The sequence below is a fragment of the Saccopteryx bilineata genome, chromosome 12 (genome assembly GCF_036850765.1).
Source record: "Saccopteryx bilineata isolate mSacBil1 chromosome 12, mSacBil1_pri_phased_curated, whole genome shotgun sequence".
Taxonomy (NCBI): domain Eukaryota; kingdom Metazoa; phylum Chordata; class Mammalia; order Chiroptera; family Emballonuridae; genus Saccopteryx; species Saccopteryx bilineata.
The window spans coordinates 21,293,016-21,314,807 of record NC_089501.1 but is presented as its reverse complement, the minus strand read 5'-3'; the positions used below and the strand labels follow the sequence as shown (position 1 = coordinate 21,314,807).

Sequence of the window (21,792 nt, the reverse complement as noted above, 5' to 3'; positions counted from 1 at the left end):
AGAACCCTGAGCTCTGGGAAGGAGGGGGCTGGAAGGGAGCCGGCGGGGCCCCAGCGGCAGCGCTTACCCAATGGAGTGCGACCTGCAGCCGGGCAGCATGGGAGAGAAGAGCAGGAGCAGGGTTAGCACAACAGGAGGCCGAGAAACACCACACTGGCCACTGGCCCCTCTTTCAAGAGCCTCAAAGCAAACAATAATTCCATTCACGACACTTTCTGAGTCTCCTGACTTTTTAATGTCCTATTTTACCAATGTGTTATAAGTTGTACTTCTCTTACTCTCATGGATATATAACGATGGTCAAACTCTCTAAGAAAATTATGTGTCCCTTCCAAAGATTTTGCCTGCACTAGATCACACACTGTTTCAACGAATTTACTGAGCAGTTCCAGGAAGATGCCAATATTATACAAATTGTCTCAACAGTTTGCATTTCTTCAGAGTACTTTCATACATGTGACCTCACTTTAATTTCACAGGAAGTATTTTGGTTTGGTAGCTTTTACCAATGTTATTTTACGGATGGAGAAGGAGACTGAGCGATTCCGTGACTGGGCTAGGAGACCTTATTAAATGGCAATCGGGTTAGAATGAGAATCTTAGCTTGGGAAATACTATTTATTTTTACAAAACATATATATTAAATTCTGACATAGGGCTTTTCATTCAGTATTTAAAATGCACAAATTCTATGTTTTCAAGATCTGTACAAATTAACTTGGAATAATTTTAAAGAAAAACTAGAGGTACTGTTTATCTTTCTAGGTCTCTGAATTTTGTTGTCAATCTTTTTGAACAAGTTCAGGAATTTGATCTCAGAATATACAAATGAATTTTGTTATGTAAGTGATAGAAATATAGAATAACATAGTTTTAAACCAAAAAGGGATGCAAAGCAATATGTTTGTGATTAAAGTTAAAATTTTCCTCACTATCATGTTATAAACTGACAAATTAATTTGAACAAAATATAAAAACTTACTAATTTTTTGTCATGTAAGAATATTTATTAAACAAGCAATTTTCAAATGTGACTTTTACTTATATTACTTCTTTTAGCATAATTTAAAACTAAAAATTCTATGCAAAACTTGCTGCTCTCATATGGACTTATCCTCATTAAATAAAGTGTTATATATTATAGTTAGAGAGAAATATAGCTATGAAAATGTAGGTCTACAAAATTTATAGGACCATTATTGGCATCTCCAGTAACATAGGCTACATTCCCCAATATGTTCAGCCACAGTTCATAATGAAAATGTATCTTCTATATGGGACAATACTTAATAAAAAGCTAAGGACTTCTGGGAAATAGGTTATCCATACACTAAAACAAAGCCACACAGAAAGAGGAGAAAAGGCAGTCAACACGACCTTGCTATTGTGCCCAATTAGTGTACAAGCATTAATATGTCAACATACTGCATATATAAAATACAGTGTTTGTTCCTTACTACTTAGAAAAATGAGCAGAGCCTTTATGAAATACCGTGTGTTCCTGTTAACGGATTCTTTCTAATTTCTATCATATAGGGCCCTCTGGTAACTGAGATGGTCACTTAGTAAAGATGAAAACTAGCATTTATTGAGTGCTAAATGCATGACAGGCTCTCTTCTACTACTTTTGAAAGAACTCAGGGATGTTGCTACTCTTATTCCCATTTCATAACCGACAAAACCCGGGTTCAGGCAAAACCCTGTTACACCTGGCTTCCTCATAACCTGACTACTTGAAGTCAGATCACCTGGAAACTTGTTACTAATGCAGATTCCCCGACTCCAGCCAAGACCTACTGAGACACAGTATGTATTTTAAACAAGGGTCACAGGTGTTTATAAGGTCCCCTGGAGATGGAGAAACACTGAGATCCCAGTGTTCAAGTGGAAGGTTTCAATTAAATATGTGGAGAATAAATTTTATACACATGGAAAAATCTATTTTCTTGGATATAAGGTAATAAGGTCTTTCCTAAACAATTCATTATTTAATTAGTTTAGATGACTGTTTTAAAGCCATTGAAATAATTGCAAATTTTATTTCTAGTAATATTAAGGTTAATTAATAATCCAGAATGGCTTCCTGTTAATCACATGCTGCCTGTGAAAATATTTTAATGGCTTTCCTTACTGCATTATTAGTAAAATTACTCAGATTAATATACATGTGCATACTTAACTCTAACCTCATGAATGGCAAGTTGTTAAGATGTTATATTAATATTAGGTACAGTCTAGCAATATTTGAAGCCAAAAGTAACTCAAACACAAAAATATAAATATTTGTCTCTAGCCTGACCAGGTGGTGGCGCAGTTGATAGAGCATCAAACTGGGATGCGGAAGACCCAGGTTCAAAACCCCGAAGTCGCCAGCTTGAGCATGGGCACATCTGGTTTGAGCATGACTCACCAGCTTGAGGTCAAGGTCACTGGCGTGACCAAGGGGTCACTTGATCTGCTGTAGCCTCCCGGTCAAGGCACATATGAGAAAGCAATCAGTGAACAACTAAGGTGCTGCAACGAAGAATTGATGCTTCTCATCTCTTTCCCTTCTTATCTGTCTGTCCCTATCTGTCCCTCTCTGTGTCTCTCTCACACACACACACACACAAAATAAATAAATAAATAAATATTAGACAAAGCTGCAGGGTAATAAAAAATTAATAGTTTAAGAATCCAGTGAAATAATATACACAGGTCTTTTGAAAAGCAAAAATTAAAAACATACATTAAAGTTCTTAAAGAATGAATTTGATTTCTAGAGAAAAATGAAATTTATTTATAAAGAAAAATTTTATAAGCATATCAACTAAATTTAAAATACACTATGATAGGTATGTAAACAAGTAAAAAACATAAAAATAACAATTCTAGATAAGATAATTTTTAGCCCATAATATAAAAATAATGGTTACTACTACGATGTTTTCTGATGACTACAGTGAGGGCATTTGGTTCTTAGTTCAAAATCCTGATGTTCACTCTAATTTTATATTTTAGTGAAATACTGAAAGTAACCAAAATGTGCAAGGTGATGTGTTCAGAAGTTTTGCTACAGCTATGCGACGGAAGTTACTACAGCCATTAAAAATGAAGGTGTAGTAGACATTTATTGACATATTTACAATATTGCTAAAGTGAAGAAAGAAAACTACCAGAAATATATACCATATGGTACTTTTACTTTTTTGGAATAAAATAATACATATGTTAAGTATTTAGCATAGAAAAAAATACTAGATGTATGTGTGCATATTCTAACTTATTTTAATTACAATAGTTAAAATTGGGTGTGTGTGCATCCTTCTGAAATCTCCCCTCATGACTAGTAATTAAAGGCAACCTCTATCTTCTGTTTTTACTAGGTTGGGTACTAGTAGAAAGGGCATCTTTGGAACCAGCCTTGCCACTAAGCTGACCTTCAGTCAGAAAATGTCCTAACATAAAAAACTTATCAGTTACCAATCACTGTCTGCTATATAATATTTTAATCCAATTAAAAAAGGATATGTTAGGAAGACCAGCCAATAGGCCATGCTCCCCCTCTCTCAGAAACCCAAGGGCTTTGCACCATTCCCACAGTTCTCCCACAGTACCTCATGTCGCCAAACTTCTTGCTGATGGCCGTCCCAACATTGCTGAAAGCAGCAGTTGCCTTCTGCCCTGCGTGACTCAGGGTTTCATGTGTCTTCTTGTACCTAGAAGTAAGATAGAGCGATAGGTTATATATCATGATCGCCTATGAAACATTCATTGTCCATCTCTCTCCTTACTTTGCAAATTCCCTTTCCTAAACAGATTTAGGAAGAAGAGGAGCCACAGAAGTGATTGTTTCTAGTCACTGTTTGGAAATGATGGGTTGCTGACACTCATCAGAGGGAAAGTCAGACCATTAAATCTGAATTCAGGAAAAATAGATCTAGCCAGGTACAGATCTGAATGTGCAGATCTCAATCACAAGAGTGGAACTGTTCTGAGAGTAGAGTCATTCTTAAAAGTAGAGGTCATTAACCCTTTGAAGGGACACTTGTCAATGAAAGCTCTAGCCATCAAAAGTAACACAAAAATTTTGTATTTTTCTGAAGCTGGAAACGAACGGGGAGAGACAGACAGACTCCCGCATGCGCCCGACCGGGATCCACCCGGCACGCCCACCAGGGGCAACGCTCTGCCCACCAGGGGGCGATGCTCTGCCCCTCCAGGGCGTCGCTCTGCCGAGACCAGAGCCACTCTAGCGCCTGGGGCAGAGGCCAAGGAGCTATCCCCAGCGCCCGGGCCATCTTTGCTCCAATGGAGCCTTGGCTGCGGGAGGGGAAGAGAGAGACAGAGAGGAAGGAGGGGAGGGGTGGAGAAGCAAATGGGCGCTTCTCCTATGTGCCCTGGCAGGGAATCGAACCCGGGTCCCCCGCACGCCAGGCCTGATGCTCTACCGCTGAGCCAACCGGCCAGGGCAACACAAAAATTTTAAAGGGAAATTTAAGCTTTTACTGTCACCATAAAAAGAAAAACATATAACTAGTATTTAACTTTCTTTTATAATACTTACATCTGAGAATAAGAAAGGCACATAATTTAAGATAACAGTGACTTTTTCAAAAACAGTTTTAGGAATACAGTATTACAATGATCTATCTGTTCTTAGTCTACATCCTCACTAGACGGACTCCTTTAGGTGAAGGAAGCCATTCTTCTTTGTGTGCCCAGTATCTGGCAGAGGGTTACAGGAGAAACTCAGTAAATACTCAATGAATGAATGGATGATGAAAGAGGAGACTCCTCCGTGGCTCTGAACGGGGAGTCGTGGCAGTAAGAACAGAGAGGAGTGTGGTGGATCCCAGAGACAGAATGCACAGCTGTGACAAGAGGTTATAAATGATAAATAGAACAAGATGAAGAGATAGGCCTGGGGTTTTGAGCATAGCGACAGGCAGAGCAGTGCTGTAGCCATAGGTCTGAGAAACAAAGGACACCTAACCTGAGGGAATAAAAAGAAATCAACAAAGTGTTGTACATCACTTCACCAGATAAGCCAGGTCATTATGCCATATACTTTAAACTTACACAGTGCGGTATGCCAATTATATCTCAGTGAAAATTAAAATAAAGCAAAACAGAAATGTTTTATGTAGATTTTTAAAAAACGAATTCTTACAATGCCTGTAACATCTTCTTCCAACATATGCTGCTCCCAGGTAAGTATCCCCAAAGCTTCCGGCTTAGTCTAGAACACTTGCATTATTTGGTACCTCTGAGAAGACTTTAGATTATATAAAATCAGTTGTGTAGAACTTTACCCTTACCCCTTTACCCCTTCCGTCTCCCATAAGTCATGCATCCTAAATGTGCCATCAGACTTTAAGGAAATGTTTTGAAACATGCCCCTCAATCTTCCTCAGGACTAAAATCACTTTATTAATATGATATTCTATTACTGTCTTTTTGTTAGCAAGGAGGAATGAGTTTACAACATTACAGCACCATATGTTATTTATTTACACAATGCCTTTTTTTCAGGAAGTGTAAAAATCATATTATCTAGATCAGCAATTTTCAACTGCTATGTCCTGGCACACTGGTGTGCTGCAAGAATGTTTAAAACCTGCAGTACCTGACTACTTAGTTGGGGGCGCGGACCTCTTTTCCCTGAGACTGTCAAATAAAAAATGACAACAGCCAACACAACAAAGCCGTCCAGAGTGAATGAATTAAAATTATACTTATTTTTTGGTCAGATTGGCAAAAATAAAATTTTAGTAATTAGTTCATGTGTGCTATGAGATGCAAATGAGAGGTGAGACAATGGAAGAAAGAAGTATTTTGGGGGATGTTTCTCTAGTTTGTTTTCGGTAAGGGTACTAAGATATCAGCTTATTCAAATTACAACTATATTTTTACATTTTACTACATGACTTTGGGGTTTAATTATGAGGTGTTTTTGGTTTTTTTTTTGGTTATATAAAACCATAGAATTTCAGGCAGTTTACATCTGAAAAAAAATATTAACATTCAACTTGTTATTAGGGATAAGGCAGTTAAAATAGTGCCAAATGTTAATGATTAGAAATAAAAACATCAGTCACTACTACAAGCCTTTGGTGACGTGCCACCTTGAAATGACACAGCTGAGAATTCTCCAGGAGAAACAGGTTACTGACTAGGTTCCCAAAGAGGGGTTCTGAACCAGTGGATTCAGTGGGCATAAAAGTAGTCTTTAAGCGGAAGACTTAAAGATAGTGGTTTCAACCTCTAAAACAAAAGCATTTATTTACAAAGAAAGAAAAAATTGGAATTCCTCCTCATTCTATTCAGGAGGCAACAAAGTTTTCACAAAGTTGTAATTGGGTTATGAAACCAGGCTATGGAAGATGCAGTTAAAAATGGAATCTACACATATTGGAAGCACAATATTATATGGAAATAAACTGTTCTTGCACCAGGGACTGGGATTTAGAATTAGGCTCAACCCAGGCCTCTCTACTCACATTAGCATTCTGAAAAATAGCAAGAAAAACTCTTTTTTTCCATGTAACGGTCTTTCACATATATTGGTGGGGAAATAGAGTAATTCTATTTAATACCCTATATAGGAGGCAGTGTCATCTTTTCCCTTTCTATTACTTCTATGCTTTATGTCCAATTTATCAAAAGACCCTGTTAGGCCTTCAAAACAGATCTAGAATCTGCCTACTGTCTCACCACTTCCACTGTTCTCCCCCTTAGTTCAACCTGCCATCATCACTCTCCTGGGCTATTACAGTAGCCTCTTAACTAGTCTCCCTACTTCTCTCCTTCACTCCGTATAGTCCCCTCTCGACACAACAGCCAGAGGGACCCATTAAAACACTGTCAGAGCACTTTGCTTCTCTGACACAACCTCACACTGGCTCCTTATTTCACTCAGAGTGAAACCCAAAGTCCATACAACAGGCCTGACGAGGAGCCTAAACAGTGGGTCCCTAGCACTTCTCGCATCTCCTCTTCCTACTTCTTCACTCTGCTGGTGCCATGGCCTCCTCATCATGCCCCAAACATCCCAGGCCCCACCCTGCCTCAGACCTCTGCTCTAGCTGTTCTGCTATGCAATGCCATTAAATCTGGCAAGGAAAGTATTTTGTTGTATTGCAAATGCCCCACTTTGAAGGATTAAAAAGACCTAAACATGTACCTTTAGAAATACTGTGAAAGCCACCTCTTTCTGTCCAATCAGGGCCAAAGGTCCCTGAAACTTTGGCCAACAGGGTGTCCACAGCATAGAGCTGAGATCTGGAGGGAAAGGGAACATGGAGTAGAAAAGGGAATTGAGGAACGCCAAGGGAAGAAAGTCTTCTGGGCATCCACCTAGTATGGACTCTGTAAGGCCTGAAAGGTGACTTAAAGAGCAGAGGAATATTTTGCAGTATCTGTTGTCTTTGCATGAGGTCGGACGTGGATACTAGTTAGAGAATTGGTCCTCTGTTTCTTCAGGAACTTCTTGTGGTTAGAGCAAATATTTAATTTTCTTGCAAACTGTTCCATGTAGCCGAATTTTATATATTTGAGACTGTTTTGCACTTCGAGGTAAGAAGTGACTTTTGTATAATATTCTGAATTTGTGGCTTAATTAAAAAATAGCTAGCTAGAGAGAAGTACATGCAGTAAGCAAATGCATATAGTAAGTAATAAGTATAGGCTAAATTGTGTTTTAAATACTTTTATATAACAACGTGAGGTGGGTGTACACGAGCATCTGTGAAGTATCAGTGACATTTATGTCCTCGTCATGAAAAATGCAGCTCTATATCCATGTGAAATTTTAAAGCTACATGTCAAGCATATAGAATTCAGTGGAGTGTTAAAAGAGATTTTTAAGACTGCTAAATATTAACTTCAGAGGACTATATGATATTAAATTTGAAAAGCACTAGAGCCCAATCCCTTCCGACTACAGATGATGAGACTGAGGCCCAGAAGAGTTCTGTGACTCTTTAATGACAGGTAGGGTGAAGACCAAGTCCAGTGTCCTTGCCTTCCATCAGAGTGTCTTGTTGCCTTGGACACAACAGACCTTTGAAGGTGAGTGAGGTTAGCTTTCTTTAGCCCCAGTGTTTGTGGAGAAAAAGAATATTGCATTTCAAGAATTCGAAGATGTACATTCCCCCCACATGTTTACACCTCTTCTCTAGGCTAACCATTACTATTCTTGATAACGATTAGTAGTCATTTTACATACGTTACTTAGAGACCAATAATGGAAGGCGATTTCAAGGGGCTAGGTAACGAGAGAGGATTATATATGAGGACATCGTTTCCAAATAACCAGGGACCCCATGAGAAAGAGGCCATTGGACCCAGATAGCTTAAAAACTCTAAAGCACACTTACATCACAGTCTAAGTGAAGAGTCCTTGTGGAGTTGTGTACCAGAACCTATAACCTCATGTTGCATCCTAAATGGCTTGATCTTAGTGTTGAGTAAGTAATGCATACCGCCATCTAGAGGCTAGGAGCCTGACCTTGATTAAAGACCCTCCTGTCAAGCCACTGATAACTCCCAAGGATGTTGGTGAATTTGCATTTTATTCCCATGAAATTTGATACATAGTTTGTACCCCTAATAGTTAAAACTGTTTTCAACTCTATCATATACACTTATGTTCAATAATAGTCAAATAATGAAAAATAAATACCAACCTTCTGATTGATAATGTAATTTAAATGAAAAAGATATTTACCATTTTAGATTACTAGTGTCTTTTATTTTAAGCTAAATATAAGTTACACCATTGTTAACTTACATAACTGATAAAGTAGGGGACTCATAGATTTTTCTTATCTTTTTTTTCTTAAATGTTTATTTTATTGATTTTAGAGAGAGAAAGAGAAAGAGAAAGAGGAAGAGGAAGAGGGAGAGAGAGAGAGACAAGAGACAGGAACTCTGATCTGCTCTTTCATGTGCCCTGACCGGGGATCGAACCAGCAACCTTTGTGCTTTGAAAAGATGCTCTAACAAACTGAGCCATCTGGCCAGGGTGGGACTAAAAGATTTTCTTTAAGTAAAACTCAAAATGTTAAAATATCCACAGTCTGCTACCAATTGTGCGTTGAGAGGCAGAAAACTTGGGAGTATGGGTTGCAACAAGACTGTGTTACGTGCCTCTCCTCCGTGTTCCCATCACCCCCTTTGCACAGCTCTTTCCAAATCTTCCCATTGTGTTGCAATTACGGTTTCAAATCTGTCTTTTTTTTTTTTTCATTTTTCTGAAGCTGGAAACAGGGAGAGACAGTCAGACAGACTCCCGCATGCGCCCGACCGGGATCCACCCGGCACGCCCACCATGGGGCGACGCTCTGTCCACCAGGGGGCGATGCTCTGCCCATCCTGGGCGTGGCCATGTTGCGACCAGAGCCACTCTAGCGCCTGAGGCAGAGGCCACAGAGCCATCCCCAGCGCCCGGGCCATCTTTGCTCCAATGGAGCCTTGGCTGCGGGAGGGGAAGGGAGAGACAGAGAGGAAAGCGCGGCGGAGGGGTGGAGAAGCAAATGGGCGCTTCTCCTGTATGCCCTGGCCGGGAATCGAACCCGGGTCCTCCGCACGCTAGGCCAACGCTCTACCGCTGAGCCAACCGGCCAGGGCTCAAATCTGTCTTAATGCCCTGTGTGAACTTCCTGAGGGCAGGGCCCACATCTTGTTTCTCATCACTGTATCCCCAGTGCTGGAATAAACCAGAGCAAGAGCCACGTGAGGCCAAAGGAAGAAAGTTGAGTCCAGTTTGAGTCCCAGATGTCAGCCAGGGGTGCAGAGTAAGGGCTTTCCAGTGGAAGTGTCCACCTCTGGAGGAGGGCAAGGGGAGCCGCGGGGAGAGTGAAGGGAAATTCGTCCTGGCGGGCTCAGAAGCAGTTCCGGCAGACACCAGCTTTGCAGGGCCCCGCGCCCAGCAAGGCTTGAACCTCGCCTAGCACTGAGCCTTTCTCGGGCGAAGATTTAACTGTCAGAACAGCAGCTCACATTTACTGAGCACTTTATATGCGTTAACTCCCAGAAAAAGGCTTACTGGGAGATATTTTTTGTTTTGAGTACAAGAAACTTTCTAAGCATCAATAAAAGTCAACAGGAAAATAGACTTAAGTTAAGTCAACAGGCTTAAAAGATTCAGTTGGGTTGGAAAGGATAGCATTTTTTCTGCTTTACTGAGGAAAATGATATTGTAAGATATTTAAAGTGTACATGTGATGATTTTATATACATAAATATACTGTGAAAGGATTCCTCCCATCTTATTACCTGATTCTACACACACACACACACACACACAAAATGTATATATATAATACAAAATTTAGGTTCTCTCAGCAAATTTCAATTATACAATACAGTGTTATCAATTATAGTCACCATATTATACATTAAATCCTCAGACTATATTCTCCTTATCACTGAGAGTTTGTACTCTTTTACCAATCTCTCCCCCTGCACTCCCTAGCAACCACCCTTCCACTCTGTTTCCAGGGTCTGCCTTTTTTTAGATTCCACATAAAAATTATACCATGCAGTTTCTGTCTTTCTATCTGACTTATATCACTGAGCATAATGCCCTCAAGGTTCAACCACGTTGTCACGATGGCAGGATTTCCTTCCTTCTCCTGGCTGAAGACTATTCCACTGTATACATGCACTGCCTCCGCTTTAAGGATGAACAGCATCTAGGGGCCAGGGAAGGTGGCCTGCACACATTAAAGCGAATCTTTAGCATGTGGGTAAGGTTCTTGGCAGGCCAAAAAAAAGGCGTTCTATTGACTTTTCATGTAGACTCCTCTTGTCACATCTTATTAACTTAAAAGTCAGAGTTCAAAGCATAATCAAAAGGGAAAAGCATGTCGTCTTCTAAAATGTTTTTCCTTGAAGCATTTTTTTACACACAAATAGAAAAATTCAACAATCTTTTTGCAAGAAATTACTTTACAGCATAAAATATATTTTTAATTATGAGATTTAAAAGAGAGCATTACTTTAATAGATACAAAAAGCATTTAGGCTTATTTTATTTTGTCTGAAGGTTCTCTAAATATGTTACCAAAACATAGATTTACCTCTTGAATCTAGAAAAACAGAATCTGCTTTCTGCCTTTCGTGATGAAATGAAAGCTGAAAGGTAAGAAGAATGAACTGTGAGAGACTGGCTATGTGCATCTTTTAAAATTAGGCCTTTAATCTTCACTGGCACTCCTGAACTCAGCAGGGCTCCCGCAGGCTCCTCGTAGGAAGAGATAATAATCATTACTGACCATAATAGCCTGAAAGTCTTAGAAGTACAAAATCAAAGAGTAAATAAATCATAAGCTATATACTGCAATTTTCAGACTGCGCAGTTTTTTTTTAATGCTGAATGTTAGAGTTTTGCTCTTCTGCATAAACTATACAGGCAGCTTTCCAAAGAGATTATATGGTTGGAATTCCTTTCCAAAACCTCTCCCTTTGGTAGACCTATCATTTGGTCTGTGGTACAACACAGACGGATTTTTTGTTTGTTTGTTTGTTTTATTGCTTTTTTTTTTTTTTTTTTTTTTTTTGCATTTTTTTTTTTTTTCTGAAGCTGGAAACAGGGAGAGACAGTCAGACAGACTCCCGCATGCTCCCGACCAGGATCCACCCGGCACGCCCACCAGGGGCGACGCTCTGCCCACCAGGGGGCGATGCTCTGCCCATCCTGGGCGTCGCCATGTTGCGACCAGAGCCACTCTAGCGCCTGAGGCAGAGGCCATAGAGCCATCCCCAGCGCCCGGGCCATCTTTGCTCCAATGGAGCCTTGGCTGCGGGAGGGGAAGAGAAAGACAGAGAGGAAGGCGCGGCGGAGGGTGGAGAAGCAAATGGGCGCTTCTCCTATGTGCCCTGGCCGGGAATCGAGCCCGGGTCCTCCGCACGCTAGGCCGACGCTCTACCGCTGAGCCAACCGGCCAGGGCCACAGACGGGTTTATAAGCAGGAGAATCTCACGGGGTAGCAAGCCCGAATACATACTACAGTGAAGTGTATCAGGTGAAGTGGCCCACCACATGCTGCATTTCTGTATCCCTACTCCTTCTACCTACAGAGGAGACTCAATATTTTCCCCAGTGTCTCCCCACAGCTAGACCCCAAAGCCACTCACATCCCCTGTGCATCTCTGAAGCCAAAAGACAACACAAAAAAAGCAGCAGAGATCATTAAAATAAAGGATGGGGGAAGGGGATATTTTATATCTGCTTAGACTCTCTTAAATCCAGGCATGTAAAAAACTGTAACAAAAACAACAGCAACCACAAACCTCTTGACCTGCTATTGTATGGTTATCTTTCCAAAAAGAAGATCATTTCAGTCTGCTGTGTAATTATTCCTACTCACCCAGTTCCATTCCAAGTTGAATCCTACCACACACTACAATATGCCAAGATCTTTCATTACCATACCACAGCTTTTCTTTTCATTATAAATCAAACTAAATAGGTCATGGTTGCCTAATCAGTATGCAAAGTGTTGCTTCTGGGCATCACCAGAAATTCTCTGACAGCTAAAATTCCTTTTAGTGCTCAAAAATTTAATTCTACCAAACCTAACCTCACCCCAATTCCCTCACATCAAAATTTTCATTGTATGAGGTATAGCACTTGTCTTGCAGTGGGTATCATGGACACTAACAGCAGGGATTTAATTAACTAATTAATATAGAAAATAGATTCTGTCACCCCCCCACACACACCAACATGTGATTAAGACTTTTTTCCTTCCTTCAGCAGCCAAGAAAAATGTGTGGGAGAAAGATGCTGTCCCAAAATTATGTTGTTGATAGGCACATGCCTTCCTCTGAAGAAAAAGATTGATTCTTTCCTACAAAAGAAAGTTCACATCACCTTCTAAAGGTTAGTGAATCCACACTCATCTGTGATTATTAAATAACCTCTGAGAAAATGTTATCTAGTTCTACAGCTTTCAAGACATCAGTATGCAGATGCAAGTGGCTCCTGAATGTCCACCTCTGTCCTTGACATTTTCTCCAAATTGCCCTCTTGGTATTAAAACTTATTTGTCTCCTGGGCATTTCAGACTTCACAGAGTCAACACAATTCTTGGGTCTCCCTACCAGGTCTGTCTCAGTCTTTCCTAGAGCAGTGAATATGCCTACAAAGCGTCAGACATAGTCCTACATGCTGTACAAATATCAACTCACTGAATCCTTACTGCCTATGAAATTGGTAGTAATAGGATCTCATTTCACAGATGCAGGGAGGCTAGATGTGAATTCAAGCCTTTGGAGTGCACAGCCCATGGGCTACCACAGTGCTATTCTCCCATTGCAGTAAAGAGTGCCCATACTCAGCCAGCAGCCCATGGCAAAGACCTAAGAGTCACATTTGATCCTTCTATTTCTCTTACCCCCAACCTCCCAACCACTGGCAAGTCTCACTGGCAAATCCTGTCCCCTCCCAGTCCACTACTCCCTCTCACCACCATCACCACTTGGACTTCTGCAATCGTCTCATAAATGATTTTCTAGTTTTCACTCCTGTCTCTCCACAACCTACATTGCACAAAGTGACCGGAATGATCTTTCTGGGAGCTGAATCAGAACAGGTTTCACTTCCTGCTTCAAACTCTCCATCTGGATCCAGAGCCCTTGGAGGAAAATCCCCATTCATCCCGTGGCCTGGGAGGCCCCAGGGGCACTGACCTCCTCTCCTTTCACCACTCTCCGGACACAGCACTTTCTCTGGGCTCCCGACACCTATAAAACTAGTGCTGGCCGCAGGGTCTCTGCAGAAAGTTTTGCCTCTGCCTGAGAGCTCTCCCTCAGATCATCACGAGGATCTACCTCATCCTTCAGGTCTGAGCTCAGAAACCTCCCAGGACAGGATCTCTCTGACTGGGACCCAAACAGTGCAGGTTCTCCCTTCTCCTGCAAGTCACCCGCTAGAACAGCACCCCCTGCTATTTTCATCACAGCACTTCCTGATAGCTCCTTATTTGTTTACTATGTCACTTGCTTCTTGCTCTTTTCCTCTCCAATTTACAAAGAGAGAAGAAACTTTGTCCATCTTTTTGAACCTTAATCTTGTGGGATTAGATTAGTTTCTGGGTAATAATGCCTAAGAGTAGGCACTCGTTAAAGGAGTGAATAAATGTACTGTCATGACTCCTTTAATGATTTTCTATTACCTGTGGATAAAGAATAACTTTACTAACAGATGCCACAAGGCCACTTCTCCCTGCTGCATCCCAACACGAAGGAACTGGACCACTTCCCCTAGGAAGGCGCCTCACTCCCCAGGCTGTGCCAGCCCCAAGCGGCTCCTGCTGCCTGTGTGGCCTGAAAGCTCCCACTCACCCTTTGGAGAGCTGCTGAAACGTCTCTTGGGAAGCCTCCCCTGAGACCCCAGCAAGGTTTGATCTGCTTTCCAACCAGACAACACCCTGTATTTCACACTTATCTTTTAACTGGTGATTTGTAATAACATAAGATAAACAAAAATCCTAACCAGACTATAAACCAGGGGTCCCCAAACTTTATACATAGGGGGCCAGTTCACTGTCCCTCAGACTGTTGGAGGGCCGGACTATAAAAAAAACCATGAACAAATCCCTATGCACACTGCACATATCTTATTTTAAAGTAAAAAACAAAATGGGAACAAATACAATATTTAAAATAAAAAACAAGTAAATTTAAATCAAGAAACTGACCAGTATTTCAATGGGAACTATGGGCCTGCTTTTGGCTAATGAGATGGTCAATGTGCTCCTTTCATTGACCACCAATGAAAGAGGTGCCCCTTCCGGAAGTGCAGCGGGGGCTGGATAAATGGCCTCAGGGGGCCGCATGTGGCCTGCGGGCCGTAGTTTGGGGACCCCTGCTATAAACTCTATTCCCCAGAAAATAAATCTATTCTATTCATTCAACACATACTTGATAATAAGTAGGATGCCTGACTATAAAACCAATTCATTTTTCAAACATGGGAAAAATACAAACTTCGTACTCTCCCCCTGTATGAAGAAGCTGAAAGCCTTCCTAGAGCTCGCCTGCTCCAGGTCCCATCTCAGAGGCCTGCCCCATTACACCTCGGGCGAACTTGAGGCGCTCTCTGCCCATCTCCCTACCCCCCCTTCAGAAACAGAATAGCCAGAATCCCCCGGGCCCTCCATTTGGGTAGCGTTTCCCTGCCCTGTGGTTAGAAAGGCCAAGCAGAACGATCCAGCCTGGTTCTTACACCAGAAGGAAGTTCAGATCGGGGTGACAGGAAGCCTCCAGACCTGGATTGGATACAGAGGTGACCAGACCCAAGGAACTGGAGATTGTCCTGCCTCATGCTGTCAGACCGTTAATAAGGATAGGCCACCCAAGTGCAAAGACATAGACCAAACTACTGACAGATCAGCTCATTTAATTTAATGCCTAAAATCCAGCTAGGCTTTTCAGGAGATCGTTCATGATATTATTCATATGTGTTTTATATGTGTGAACATCAATGTGTGGTGTCGTATCTCTTCTATTCTTGTCCTCAGCAGGTTGGGGAAGGTTGGTTAGCCTCTGCGGATGAACTGCCAGGCTGCTGGCCCCATCCTGCTCCACCCTGGGCTGTGCCCTGACCCAGTCGGCATGCACAGCATAGAGACCTATAGGGTTGCTAGGCAGTTACAGTGCAGCAGAAGACATTTTTCTTTCCCACGGAAACTAAAGGAACTGCAGAGGGGAAATAGCGGATGCCATTTAGACCCAATTCCTCAAAAAAGGGCACCTTTACACAGGATCAGGGTCTCAGACCTGAGTCTCAGGAGACAGCAGGCAAAGGTGGCCCGCAGCAAAGCTACAGTAACTGCCATTCATCACGGGTACACTTCTTCCTACTACCACGGCTTCTTAATGCCATCCACAATTTTATGAAAAAACATAGAGAAAAAAATACACATTTAACAAATGCTTAAAAATAGATAATAAAGAGAAAAAAATGTAAATATACAACCCCATAAGAGTGGTCTTAGTGAAAACAGAATTTTACAGAGCAAAGTCTCCTTTCTTTCTTTTTTTTCTTTTTTGTGGCAGAGACAGAGAGAGGGGCAGAGAGGGACAAACAGACAGGAAGGGAGAGAGATGAGAAACATCAATTCTTCGTTGCGGCTCCTTAGTAGTTCACTGATTTCTTTCTCATATGTGCCCTGACCGGGGCGGGGGTGGGGGGGAGGACTACAGCAGACCGAGTGACCCCTTGCTCAAGCCAGTGACCTTGGGCTCAAGCTCTTGCTCAAACCAGATAAGCCCGCGCTCAAGCTGATGACCTTGGGGTCTCGAACTTGGGTCCTCCGCGTCCTAGTCCTACGCTCTATCCACTGTACCACTGCCTGCTCAGGCAGCAAAGTCTAAATTTTATAAAGCTACTTTATGGAGTCTGCTTTGCATGCCACACAGTTAATGATTACTTGTGGAGGTTTTCTCTTTCTACTTTTAGAGAAAATAAATATTTTTTTTCTAGTCACAGTACCAAATCAGCCTTGTAGAAAAAAAGAAAAAGAGTGGCGCGACAGCAGGCTAAGTAACTTGCTCGTCTTCTGTTACTATACTCACGCGGTAGTGGTCTGCATGTCATGCCAGCTTCTGCTGAAGTTCTGTTTCAGTTCGTTCATCAGGTTCATGCCGAGCTTTTGTTTTATCTCAACCAGATGCCTTTCTTTCGCTGATAAAACTTGTCTTAATGTTGTAATTTCATCTTCCAGCTACAGGCAGGAGGGAAAATAGTGGGGAAAGATGTCAGATCAGCTGCAATGCCCACCTCTAGTTTACCCAGCCCACAGTAGGCTATAGCAGACACATCCTGTGGAGGTGATCGTTTAATATTTAGAAATAAAAATAGGTTTTTTAGTTTTAACGATTATAAAAGGAATCACTGCTCTCTGTGAGAAATTTATTTGTATAGCAAAATATAAACAAGAAAATAAAACTTTTCACTTGTCATCTACTGGGAAACAGTCATCACTTAATTTTTTTTGGTTTCTAATCTTCCTCAGATTTTTCTATAATTGTACAGCGATATAATTTTTAAATAACAAAAAACTTGGTGTTTTTTTTTTGTGTGCTGTAAACTTAATCTATAAACCACCTTTTTTTCAAGTGTCCAATGTTTTGGCTCACGACACGCAGCTGGGGTAGTGCAGGCACGGATCTAGCAGACACTGCGATTTTGCCAGACTGTTTTGTTAAGAAGGGAGGATAAAATGTATGCAAGGGGGAGCTTTGTGCCGCTTTTTCTTTTTAACAATTTTATTAACATGGAATTATCATACAATACACTGCACACATTTAAAGTGTAGAAAATGTAGGTTTCGACATATGGATACTCCTGTGAAGTCATCACCACCATTGATTATAGTGAACATACCAGTTCATCATCTTCAAAAGCTTTCTAGGTCCTCTCTGTAATTTCTTCCTCCTTCTTCCTTCGCCCCCAGGCAGCCACCGCTCTCTCTTTCACTCGAGTTTATTTTGCGTTTTTTAGAATTTTATATACATTGAATCTTACAGGACAGACTCATGCCTGCCTGGCTTTTTTCACGCAACCTAATTGGGATTATTTGAGATTCATCCGTGTTGCTATGTTATCAATGGTTCTTCCCTTTTAATGGCAGAGCAGTGTTCATTTGTCTGGATATTCCAGCTTTTTGTCTATTCACTTCTGAAGGACATTTGGGTTTGGCTAATGCAAATAAAGCTGTTATGGACATTCATGTACAAAGTTTTGTATAGACGCATTTTCTCTTTCAGCATTATAAAATTGCTCTTGCAAATGTAATTTCTAAGAGATAGTTTTGTAAAACACCCAAATTTTAGAGAGTGTTGCTATATCCCATGAAAATAAATTTCAACCTTCACAAAGTCTTTAATTCTAATTGGCTGTCGTATGTTATAATGCATTGCCTTGATAGTATTGCTGATATTTTACATATTTGTTTTTTGAAAAGTATAAATACTTGTGACTTTCTTTGCAAAGCCAAAAAGGAATCATTAGAAATCCTTAGTATCTGACATGCATGGAGGTAATAAAAGCCTACCACTTCACTATTTTTCTTATTTTAAAAAACTGGAGCAGCTGTGTCTCATTTATATTCAAAGTATCACCCTACATCTGACCACAAAGTGCATCACTAACCCTGTCAGTCATCTTGCAAATGTGTTCCTTGGGTCACCAGAGACATAGCTGCTAGAAAAGCACCTCAAGAAAGATATCTAACTTTGCAAAACTTTATCTTTTTACTAGTGCAAAAAAATGTTTGCCCCGGTGCTGAACAGGCAAGAATAGTGTTGTGAACATTCATTCACACAAATAATAACTTAAGCGAAACAGGCAATAATATTGAATCCGAAGCATCCTAAATACTACAGTAGAAAAGAACAATATCTTAGGTTTTTAATATCAGCAAAATGTCATGATAATTTAACATTATTCATTTTTTTACCTAGAACACTGATTTTTATGCTCACAAAACATACTAAAATGAATTATATTTTCCATAAATACGTTATGCAATGGAACCCTGTCTTTTCTCGACGAACAAGAGTCTTTAGTATGCAAACGTATACAGTGGTACCTTGAGATACGAATTTAATTCGTTCTATAACTGAGCTCCTAAGTAAACTTGTATTATCAAACTGCCAATACTGGACCCGCGCACCAATGCGCCAACTAGCGGCAGCTTCTTGAATCACGACTTATATCTCGGAATTTCACTTGGATCTCGAACAAAAATATGGACCGAGTTGCAGCTAGTATCTTAAAAATTCATGTTGGTCTGTTTGTATCTCAAGGTACCACTGTACTTATTACTGAGAAAAGGTTATGCTCAGAGATCACCAAAGGAGATAATGCTTTCAGTATTTCCACTGAATGAGAACATACTGTTATTGTAAAATTTAAACCCTTTTATTCTTTTGCTAGCATGCTGTATTCCCCATTTCATCTTTGTCAGTGTGTCTTCTTGCATTTAATCTGCCTAATAATTCTCCACATTGATTCTCCAGCTCTTACTAAAGAAAAAAGCTTCGGCTACAGTCAACCTTTTATTTATTCTGTATTAGAAAGACTTTCCTGCTTTCTTTTGGATGAATAGTATGTTTTGAGTGACTGATAATACTGGGAGTTTTTTTGTTTGTTTGTTTGTTTTTTGATAAATCAAGGATTACTACAAATTTCCACTGTGTAATAAAAATAATGGGAACATTTAACTTGAAAGAAATTATAAATGTAGAGAAGAAGAAAGAGGTTTAACCATCTTGATATTCTTAATCTCATATCTATGGAATCCCAGAAATTTATTCTAAATGGGGGGGGGGGATAGTAGAATATTTATTAGTTATTTGGAAGGGAGTGAGTAAAGGATTCATGATTTTCTAATGAATTCACTGATCCTAAAATAGTGAGAAACATTGCAGTGACAAATTTTCCAAAAATCACCCTAAAGAAAAAAAATAAAGTCCCACAACTAATAATTTTTTTAAAAAAATCAAAGCATAGTTCAAAGGCATTTGTAGGAAAGAAACTTCTAATGATGGAGACCTTAACTCAGTTATTCTGCTGAGTCTATTCTAAGGTTCTATAATAAAATTCTCTCAATTTCAATAAAATGTAAGACTCATACTTCATAAGGCTTTTAGTATATTCATCGGTTATCTCAATAAATGCCAACAATCTATTAAGCAGATCCCAGAAGTGAAAAAACATATAACTTTAAAATATATTAATTTATAAGATTAAAACTAGCCAACCACTTCTCTTTCTAGAAAGCAAAGAGTCATGCCATAACAGTTCATCACAACTGCTTCAAATGGAGATCATGAGGAGAATTAATCCCTCATTGGACTAAGGAGACTTTTTGGCCTAATTACACCAGTGGTTCTCAACTTCAGTTTACATAAAAGTCACTCAGAGAGCACATTTTAAAAGCAGGTTACAGATGTATGCCCTTTTTAATGCCCTGAGATTCTGATGTGTTATATTTGGTAGGGCTGGATGCTATACATTGTTTAACAGGTATCCCCAGATAGTCTTTCTGATGCAGGTAGAATGGAAACACTATATTATAAGTACCCTGTAAAATATATCAAATTCTTTTTGAACTGAGGTGGAGGGCAGGTAAATCGTAAATTAAAGTATTTAATATATCCTTTTCCCTTTAATTTTAAATTAGTCATGTCTTCCTTAAAAAACTTATTTGGTTTTTTAACTCCATAGAATATCTCCTTGTAGGATAAACATATATGCTCATGATTAGATATTTAAACTTGATTATTTAAATATGAATTAACAGGAACATAAGTATTGGTGAAGATGTGCAAAAATCGGAACTCTTGTACATTGTTGGTGGGATTGTAAAATATCTGGCAGCATCTGAAAAAGTTAAACACAGAATTACCATATTACCCAGCAAGTACACATTTGTAGGCATATCCCGAAGAATTGAGAGCAGGTACTCACAAATACCTGTATATGCATGCTCGTAACAAAATTATTTGCATTAGCCAAAAGGTGAAAACAGCCTAAATACTCACCAAAGGAAGAATAGATAAACAAATGGCAGTATATATAATATATATACAATATATAGTAGAATATTATTCATTCATATAGAGAAATAAAATATTGGGACATACTACAACATACTATGAATCTCAAAAAACATTAAAGAAAAAAGCCAACACAAAATGACTCAATATACATGAATTTATCCAGAATAGGTAAACCCATAGAGACACAATGTAGATTGGTGGTTTCAGGGAAGAAGGGAAATGAGCAACTGCTTAACAAGTATGGTGTTTTCTTTTAGGGTAATAGAAATGTTTGGAACTAGATAGAGGGGTGGTTACACAGCATTGTAAGTGTCCTAAATGCCATTAAAGTGTTCACTTTAAAATAGTTATTTTTATATTATAGCAATTTACCTCAATAAAACATAAATTAACTAATCGTAATTAATAATTGGCTTCAATATGAAATTTATGAGAAGAGTGAAAACTTATTTTTCTATAATGTTTTCTAGATTACATAAAATATCTAACTTAAATCCAAAAAAAGTACTTTAGTAAACTATTAATTGAGTAATTGTTCTCTTACACACAGTGCTTCAAGGCCTGCTTCTTCTCCTGACTACTTCTGCCCGTGAGCTAAGAGTCCAGAAAAACTAAAATTAAAATGCAGATACTATCAGGGAAGGTTCAATGCTTAATTTTATGTGTCAACCTAACTGAAGCACGTGGGTTGTCCAGACATTTGGCCAAACATTATTCCAGGTATGTCCGTGGGGGTGTTTCTGCATGAGATTAACGTTTGAATTGGCAGAATGAGTTGAACAGATCACCCTTCTAAAGCTGGTGGGCCTCATTCAATCAGTTGAAGGCCTACATAATAGAAACCAAAAACTGACCCTTCCTCAAGTAAAAGGGAACTCTTCCTGCCTGACTGTGTTTGAGCTGGGATATCATGGGGGTTTTTTTCTGCCTTTGGATTCAAATGGCAACATCAGCTCTTCCTGGGCCTTGAGCCTGCTGGCTTTCAGGCTGGGGCCACACCACAGGTTCCCCCGGGGTTGCTTGCTGACTAGAGATCTTAGAACCTGTCGGCCTCCCTAATCACATCAGCCAATTCCTTATAATAAATCTCTTTCCATATACAGACACAATTTATTGGCTCTGTTTCTCTGGAGAACCCTGGCTAATACAAGAAAATGTTACAATAAGACACTATTGCTTGTGGACGCTTAGTTGCTCACTAGCCCAGTCCAAAAAGACTAAAGGTTTTGA

At 39.9% G+C, this 21,792-nt stretch overlaps 1 protein-coding gene across 7 annotated transcripts in view; it reads right to left on the bottom strand.

The window, feature by feature from the left end:
• Positions 1–21,792, bottom strand: part of TPD52L1 (TPD52 like 1) — an 87,685-nt gene that overhangs the window by 9,428 nt on the left and 56,465 nt on the right. For all 7 annotated transcript variants that reach the window (XM_066248157.1, XM_066248153.1, XM_066248156.1 and 4 more), the window contains 2 exons: positions 16,570–16,718; positions 3,597–3,698 (listed from right to left, as the gene is read on the bottom strand). In XM_066248157.1, the coding sequence (XP_066104254.1) occupies positions 3,597–3,698; positions 16,570–16,718 (251 nt within the window). The remainder of the gene's footprint in view (positions 1–3,596; positions 3,699–16,569; positions 16,719–21,792) is intronic.